This window comes from Lathyrus oleraceus, chromosome 6 (genome assembly GCF_024323335.1).
Source record: "Lathyrus oleraceus cultivar Zhongwan6 chromosome 6, CAAS_Psat_ZW6_1.0, whole genome shotgun sequence".
Lineage (NCBI taxonomy): Eukaryota > Viridiplantae > Streptophyta > Magnoliopsida > Fabales > Fabaceae > Lathyrus > Lathyrus oleraceus.
In genome coordinates, this window is record NC_066584.1 from 22,595,732 (window position 1) to 22,604,582 (window position 8,851).

At 34.6% G+C, this 8,851-nt stretch overlaps 1 protein-coding gene across 1 annotated transcript; it reads left to right on the plus strand.

Moving 5' to 3' along the window:
• The first annotated feature begins 5,506 nt into the window (after positions 1-5,506).
• Positions 5,507-7,702, plus strand: LOC127097928 (PHD finger protein ALFIN-LIKE 4). The gene is made up of 5 exons (XM_051036415.1): positions 5,507-5,758; positions 5,872-5,904; positions 6,293-6,521; positions 6,613-6,748; positions 7,198-7,702. Exons 1-5 carry the CDS (start codon positions 5,659-5,661, stop codon positions 7,504-7,506), a joined length of 807 nt encoding a protein of 268 aa, XP_050892372.1. The 5' UTR covers positions 5,507-5,658; the 3' UTR covers positions 7,507-7,702.
• Positions 7,703-8,851: the final 1,149 nt, after the last annotated feature.

The window sequence follows — 8,851 nt, forward strand, 5'->3', positions numbered from 1 at the left end:
AAAACGTCAAAATTAATCTTTTAATTTATAAAAAATAAATTTAAATTTTTTTAATGGTCTAAAATACGTTTTTATAAAATTAATTTTAAAATCAATTTTTGAATATATATTACCTTATTCAATTTTGTGGTATTGTTTGGAAGAGATTATTAAAACAGTTTATAATATTATTCCTAAACTTTTTTGACCTTATTTTTATAAGTTCTCAAAGATAAAGTATAAAAATAATTTATAACCCGTTTAAAACTAGTTTAAATTTTTTGATTTTTGTTAAAAAGTAATTAATGCAAACTTTTTTATAAATAGTTATTTTGACGTGCCATAAGCTTTAAATAAGGTGTTTATCTGAAAAAATCTTTAATTAGCCTAACTTTGGATTTTTTTTTTAAAAATAACCAATTTTTTCAAAAATAATTTCAAAATAATAATTTTAAAAAAAATAATATAAAATAATCACATTTAAAAGAGGATGCGCCAGATGAACCGGCGCACCCCTAATAGACCAAGAGGATGCCCCCAAGACATTGTCGCATGTATTGGTAGCCTTATGAGGAGGCGACAATGTCCTTGGCGCCTGCATTGACCCTCGTGAGGAGGCGCTAATGCATCTGGCGCCTGTATGATGCATATGGTGTATGCACCAATTCATCTGGCGCATACACCCTTGTATTTTTTTTATTTTAATTATCAAATAATAAAAAGTAATGTAAAAAAAATTATTTATGATATAATAAATGTTACATGGGATTGACAAAAATTTAATGACCGACCCGATCGAAACGTCATCCTATTCCACATCCAGGTGCGTTAGTTTGTCTCCGAGGTCTCCCACGATTTTCTTGAGGTGTTTGGGGTCTTTGTGTGTTGACCTGATCGAATGATGGTTGGTGTGAAGGTCCGACGGAAGTTCCAGCGTATTTGACAGATGTGTCATCATTTGTTCCCAATATCCGGATGGGCTCTGGCCAACGGCGCTTCCGTAATGGAGTTCGGTGCCCATGTCATTGTAGTTAGGTTGATAGGGTTGGGTGGAGTGCGGAGGATATAGTTGCCCAAATTGGGATATTAAATCATTTTGGAAACGATGCAATGGTTCATGGGGCGTACTATAGTTAAATAATAGTTGTGTGTTTTGGTGATGAGATGTTTGAGTGGTCATTGGTGGGGGACTACGATGAAGTGACCCATATGAATCATCTAGGCTATAGACGGATGTGGTTGCATCGTATGGTTGTTGGTGGGTAGAGTTTGATTCTTGGTTTTGTGGTTGGCTGGGTGACATGAATGAATTGCGATGTTGGGTGGTTAATTGTTGGGTGGATGACATGAACGGGTTGCGAGGTTGGGTGTTTGGTTGTTATGTGTATGTGGTAGGTTGATGTTGTGAGGTTGGTTGTTGGATTTGGGTGGTTTGACATTGGTGTTGGGCGGATAATTGTTGTGGGGCGTACGACGACGAAGCTAGTTGGCGTTGATCCATCAAATACCACAGCTCAGACGCAAATTGTTGAGTTGTTACCGACCTAAACCATACCATATATTGTTGAGTTGGTCTTGCACCATGGATGACTGGTTCGTTTAAGATGTGTTGTCGTTGATTCCTCCATTGACGACATATCTCTTTTGCAAAGTCTCTCTAATCTGAATAATCCCATTGTGCATCAACTCTTTTTTGATGCCAATTCCCCAAACACGTGAGAGATTCTAGAATCTGTTGTTGCATGTCGAACTGCAGTTTGACCCGGTCACTCTGGTGCATTTCCATAGTAGTGAACCGGATAATCGGTGTCTTTGTTGTTCAAACTGCAGCATCGTCATGGTTCATATCTTGATCAAGACCCAAATATGGCTCCAGATAAACTGCAAAACAATACGAAACATTAGATGATAACTAATTTGCTAAGTATTTTTAAATTAAAATATAGTTGTGTAGGAGTATTACATCGTCAGGTCCAATGTGGTCCAATAGATTGTGATAGACTACAATAGCGTGTTTCAGACACCTATTGTAGTTCATCCCCCTTACCGACCACCTTAGATAAAAAAAATTGAAAAATATTATTTACAGTTAATTATAGTATAAAATATAATTAATTAAATGGTAAAGTGTTACACTTACTTTGTTGCAAACGAGAATATGAATGGGTTCTCGTTTATCGGGGCGAGTGACGATATTCTTGACCAACCTCATGCTTGTAGCAAATACGCACATGAAAAAAACATACAAGTATTCTTTTTTGCAGTTTTACACATTGCACTATATAGATGGGCCAACACAGTTGAACCTCAACTATATGTGCTTACCTTATTAATGTTGCGTAACAACGGTAAATACATAATATTTAGTGAATTATCTGTACTTTCTGGAAATAAAAAATCATCAAATAAAATCATAATATAACACCGAGCTTTAATTATTTTCTCGTACTCGGTTGATTCTTCAGACAATATTATACTCGCATAATATTGTTTAAGGTATTTTAAATTTATACCTTGCTCCCTTGCTTGACCGAATGACTCTCCCTCAGTTTGGTTGTCACACAAAGGGGCACTCTATAATTCGTGGCAGATAGAGTTGTCATGATTTACTCTACCATTCAAGACCTTACCATCTATACGGAGACCCAACAACATGTATACATCCTCAAGTGTGACGGTACACTCACTGATAGGAAGGTGAAATGTGTGGGTCTCGGGTCTATACCTCTCCAACAAAGCAAGAATGAACTTGTAGTCCACCGAGTACGAGACAGTGTTGAGGATATTTCCAAATCCACATCCTCTAATATATGGTTCTATCAAAGGATCGTGTGGTACATATTCATGTACACGACATCGAAAACGCTTTGGGTCCTAATAACACATAAGTAAGAAATACAATAATAAGAAGTAATATATAATACAAACATAAATAACAAAGGTATACGACTTAAAAATGGAATAAGTAAAAAGAGAGTGATAACATACAAATGTCTAGATATTCTCAAGTGTTCCTCTATGTTCGTCACCCATAGTCAATAGCGACATAATTTGATTTTGCAGAGCTTGAGTGTGGCAGAGAAAGAGTGTGGTAAAAAAAGAGTATAGATGATTAGTGTTGGAGATGATTTGATGTTGTGATTTGAAGCCTATTTATAGATGAGTGAGTCTTACTAGGTTTGCAACCTATGCAACATGTGATTGGTTGCATGCAATGACAAAAGTAGAGTAGTCATAATCTTAGGCGCATGCATGTGAATATTCACATGCAAGGAAGATACGCCCTTGCTCTTGGCGCCTGCATATGAATAGTCACATGCAAGGAAGAGGCACCCTTTCTGTAAACCAATTATACAAATTGATGGTACATGATTGTACGGGAAATATAAAGGAACGTTACGGATGGCAGTGGGACAAGATGGCAACAAAAACATTTTTCCAATCACCTTTGCCCTTGTTGAAGGGGAGACTGCTGAGGGATGAAATTTTTTTCCTAAGAAATCTCCGATTGCACGTTGCACCCCAACCTAACTTATATTTGATCTTCGACAAATACCCTTCAATCATCAGTGCATATAATAACATTGATAATGACTGACAAAATTCTCCTTCGACACATGTCTTCTGTATTAGACATATTGCTCAGAATTTCATGCGGGAAATCAAAGATAAGACGTTGCGGAAGAAGGTTGTCAATGCAGGTTACGCATTATCAGAACCTTCTTTCAAACACTACCGCGAAGAAATAAGATTGTCAAACGAAGATGCAGTATGGTGGATCAATAGTATTCAATTGGAGAAGTGGACTAGGGCATACGATAATGGTCAACATTAGGGCCACATGACAACAAATCTTGTGGAATCGTTCAACTCTGTCTTCAAAGGCATCTGTAACCTACCTATAACCGCTTTGATGCAGACAACATATTTCAATCTAGGGGCGATATTTGAGAGCAGACGTTCCAAATGGAGTTCAATGTTGTAATCTAGGCAGTTGTTTAGTGATGCTTCAATGAAATTCATTAGACATGAAGCTGCCAAAGTAAACACAATGTAGTCGCGGTGTTTTCCCGCACTAAAGGTTGGTATAGTGTTGCCGAATTCATGGATCACAATGAGGGCATGCTGATGGGACAATACAGAGTCGAACTAGACAGAGGTTGGTGCGATTGCGGAAAGTTTTAAGCCTTTCGTACACCCTACTCCCATGTCATTGCGGCATGTTGAAAGGTTTGAATGCATCCATTCTACTTGCTATCTGACGTTTACAAAGTCACCAATCTATCAAATGTTTATAAAATTAGTTTTTTTGTAGTAGAAAAATAGGACTACTGGCCAAAATATCAAGGGGACATCGTTTGACACAACGGAGTTATGCGAAGGAAGAAAAAGGGTCACCCAAACAACACCCACATTTGTACCGAAATGGATACGGCGAACAAAATGGTTAGATTATGTAGTTCATGCCGTCAACCAGGTCACAATCGTAATAACCGTCCTAGTATTGGAACGAGATCAACCAGATAAATTCACATGTACCTCTGTTGCAATATATGAAAAACTAAATTTATTTCATATTAGACGTCTGTGACAAAAATACCTTTACATAAACAATAACACAAATAATTAAAACAACTAGAATACAAGAACTATGCGATTACAACCATCAAAACAATTTTGAACATGTAATGCATCATCCTACGAACATCTTGGTCGGTGTTAATATCCATTCATTCGCACACTTCTCCATTTTGGTTGAACATGGACACAAGTCATTGTATTCTTCTAATCCTTTCACCATCTTCAATTTCTCCATCTAACCAACTGTTCAACGTCCGATTAAGACGTTCAAACGTATATGTGTTCCAGAGACGAATCTTTATTGGAGACGCAACGACGGAAAATATTACATCGTCATTTCGCTTCTGAGTGTATGCAGACATGGTTAAAACACAAAAACTTGAAGGAGAGTGGATTTGAATGGGAGAAAATATGGTAGTAGGGGATGATTTTGTGTGAAATATATTGCATCCAAGGCAATGTATTTATACAAAGGAGGTATAAAATGCATGCGCCAAGAGACTAGGCACCCAACATGTCAACATATGCAGACGCCAGAGGCTTTGGCGCCTCCTCTCAAGGTACCATGCAGGCGTCAGAGGTATTGACGCCTCTTCATGAGGGCCAATGTAGGCGCCAGAGGCATTGACGCCTTCTCATTAGGCTACTAATGCAGACGCCAATGCATTGGACGCCTCCTCTTCATCCATATGTGATGCGCTTGTTCATCTTGCGCATCCTCTTTTAAATATGTTTATTTTGATTTTTTTTTAAAAAATTTGTTATTTTAAAATAATTTTTGAACAAATTAGTTATTTTAAAAAAAAATCCCAACTTTGACTTGATTCTCAATTTTCATATACAATTTTTTTACATTAAAATAAAGAGAATTATAGAAAGCGTTACCGGGTTGACGGACTTAATGGGCCTTTATAGAATCCAGTTAACAAAATCCATTTCTCCCCGATTTAAATCCGCTTAATTACCACAAAACCACACACTCTTTCAAACCGTCTTCTCCCACACACGCTCAAAGAGAAACAGAAACAGAAACAAGGGTTAACACTTTTCCCTCCACAAACTCAATCTCTTCACTTTCACTTCCAAAACAACACAACCATGGACGGACATAATCTTCCTTACAATCCCCGTACTGTCGATGAAGTCTTTCGGGATTTCAAAGGTCGCAGAACTGCATTAGTCAAAGCCCTCTCCACTGGTCCGTCTTTTTCTTCCCACGTTTTAATCAATTTTTTTAAAATATTTTTTTTTCTCTTTTTTGTGTAAAATATCAAAACCTAATTTAATTTTTTGTTTCGTGTTCTTCACCAGATGTCGATGAGTTCTTCCGGCAGTGTGATCCCGGTAACATTTACGTTCTTCAAATGTTTATGTTTTTGTGTTGTTTTAATTTCGTAAAAAACCGTTACAGACATAGGTTTTCTTAATTTATGTTTTAAACTTGTATATTCTATTTTGTTTCTTTCTCGTTTTTTTTCTTTTTCTGTTACGCCCTTTTGTTATTCCGTTTTCATTCGCAGCTGCATGAGATGTTTCCCATAAAATGTAGTCAAATTGTAGCATTAGCTTAACGGAATTTGAACCTATGTAGCACGGACTTGGCACATGGACACAACATAGGACAGAGACACTGGGACACTGATAATATCAAAAACATAGTTGAAATTGCTTACTTTATGTTGTGTTTTTGGTTAATATAAGTTAGTTAATTTACATGATTTTTTTTATGCAGATAAGGAAAACCTCTGTCTTTATGGATCTCCCAGTGAGCAGTGGGAGGTGAATCTACCAGCTGAGGAAGTGCCGCCGGAGATTCCGGAGCCAGCATTGGGTATTAACTTTGCGAGAGATGGGATGCTAGAAAAGGATTGGCTGTCTTTGGTTGCTGTACACAGTGATGCTTGGTTAATGTCTGTGGCTTTTTATTTCGGTGCTAGGTTTGGATTTGATAAAGCGGATAGGTATTTGTTTTCCTCAACTCTCCACAGTTTCTAATAATTTGAGTTGTCATCTTTCAGTAGTAATATATGTACTTTTCTTGTCTTCTTGCAGGAAGAAACTATTTGATATGATAAATGATCTTCCCACAATCTTTGAAACTATTACAGGGGTTGTCAAGAAACAAGGAAAGGAAAAGTCGTCATCGGTTTCTAATAATAGCAGTACCAAATCTAAAGCAAACCCTGAGGTATGCCAGCTAAAAATCAAACTAATCACTGTCCACTGGCAGTTATAACTTACAATTTTCAAGTTTCTTAGGCTTTAGTAGTGTATTATGAGTTCATCGGATCAAACTCGGTTCGGGTCCTCCCGTTCAATTCGTCCTTTAATTAAAAGTTTGAAACTCATTATTCACTTGAAACGAACCACTTAGTTATCTGATAGTCTGTCTAGTTTGCATGATTGTGTCATATGTATAAACCCTGATCCAAGGAACCCAAATCCCTCATTTTGGAGCGCGAAGCTCTTCTATAATTTGAGGCGCTATCTGGTCTACCATTAGTATATAGTATATACTCATATATCTTTTGGAGTGAGAAATTATGTCTTTTTGTATTTTGAAACGGTATCTGGTTTATGATTGATGTGATATTTAATAATTTAAGGTTGTTAATTCTTTTGGGATTACATATGCAGCAAGGTTCTGAACCTCAGGCAAATTTTTCAAAACCAATGGCAATACAAATGCAAGCAAAGGAAAATGACGAGGATGATCTTGGCGTGGATGAGGAAGATGAGGAGGATGAGGAAGAGCAGGAAGAGACTTTTTGCGGGGCATGCGGAGAGAGCTATACAACAAACGAGTTCTGGATTTGCTGTGACATTTGTGAGAAGTGGTTTCATGGAAAATGTGTGAAGATTACTCCAGCAAGAGCTGAGCATATCAAACAGTATAAATGTCCATCTTGCAGCCACAAGAGAGCTCGCCCTAGTGGATTGATATAGGAGTTTGTGTAGATTGGTGACTCTAAACTTGTCGGTTTTATGACACTACTAATTTGTTCAGTTGATCAGGTTTATAAGGCTTGCCTTTGATTTTAAGGTACTCCATGTTATGTTAGGTACGTATCGAATTATTCAGAATCAGGATATTTACTTCTAAGAACATGATTATTCAATCTCTACCAAACTGCAAATTCAATTATTGTTTTAATAATATAACAATATATTGTATAAAAGGACAGTGGTTGAGATTCCACTGGATAACATAATTTACTGAGAGAGGATCTCTTCCCGTTATTCCCACGAATTTTTATATTCTCAGAATACCTTTATTAAAAAAGAGCGAATGAACATTCAATGCAATTGAAAAATTCCATATTCTCAAAATACCTTTATTAAAAAAAGGTATTAAAAGAAGAGCGAATGAAAATTCTGGTAGTGCAATTGAAAAATTTCATATAAAATTTTGATATGTTTTGTAATTTTCGAAAACACCTGTAGTTTATTTTCGATAGTTTCTGAAAATTTTGGCAAAAATTCAATTTTATTTAAAAATACCCAACAATGTATTTGAAAAAACTAGTAAAATTTATAGTTTTTTGAAAAATTTGATAAAAGTCATCATTTTTCAAAAAATTCGCTAGTGCATTTGAAACATCCGTTAAAAAATCAGTATTTTAAAAAATTTAATAAATATATTTTAAAAATTTGATAAAAGATTATGTTTTTTAAAAATCTGATAAAAACTCAGTTTATTTTAAAATATCTGATAATATATTTTGAAAAATCTGATAAAAATTTGGAGTTTTATGAAAAATTTGGTAAAAATTTTAATTTTTTTTTAAAATTCTGTAAAAACTATTTATAAAATTTTTCAAAAATCTGTAAGACTTTTTTGAATAATATAGTAAAAACTCATTTTTTTAAATATAATAGTTTATTTGAAAAATACGATAAAAACTCATAGATACTCCAAAAATCCGATAAAAACATGAATTTCTTAAAAAATCCTATAAAAATTAAAAAACTTTTCAAAATTCCAGAAAATATAATTTGTAAAAACTTAAAAAATCACAAATAGTATATTGTAAAAGCACTACAATTGTTGGTGGCAGATTACATCAAGGGTGGAGGGTGGCAATTATTATACTGCAATAGTATTATAATAATAATAATATAATAATAATAATAATAATAATAATAATAATAATAAAATAATAATAATAATAATAATAATAATAATAATAATAATAATAATATAATAATAATAATAATAATAATAATAATAATAATAATAATAATAATAATAATAATAATAATAATAATAATAATAATAATAATAATAATA

Excerpts from the sequence above, each read along its gene's own strand:
- LOC127097928 (XM_051036415.1), top strand. The coding sequence starts at position 5,659 with ATGGACGGACATAATCTTCCTTACAATCCCCGTACTGTCGATGAAGTC. Across the intron at positions 5,905-6,292 it reads CTTCCGGCAGTGTGATCCCG|ATAAGGAAAACCTCTGTCTT; the intron begins GTAACATTTACG and ends TTTTTTATGCAG. Across the intron at positions 6,522-6,612 it reads GGATTTGATAAAGCGGATAG|GAAGAAACTATTTGATATGA; the intron begins GTATTTGTTTTC and ends GTCTTCTTGCAG.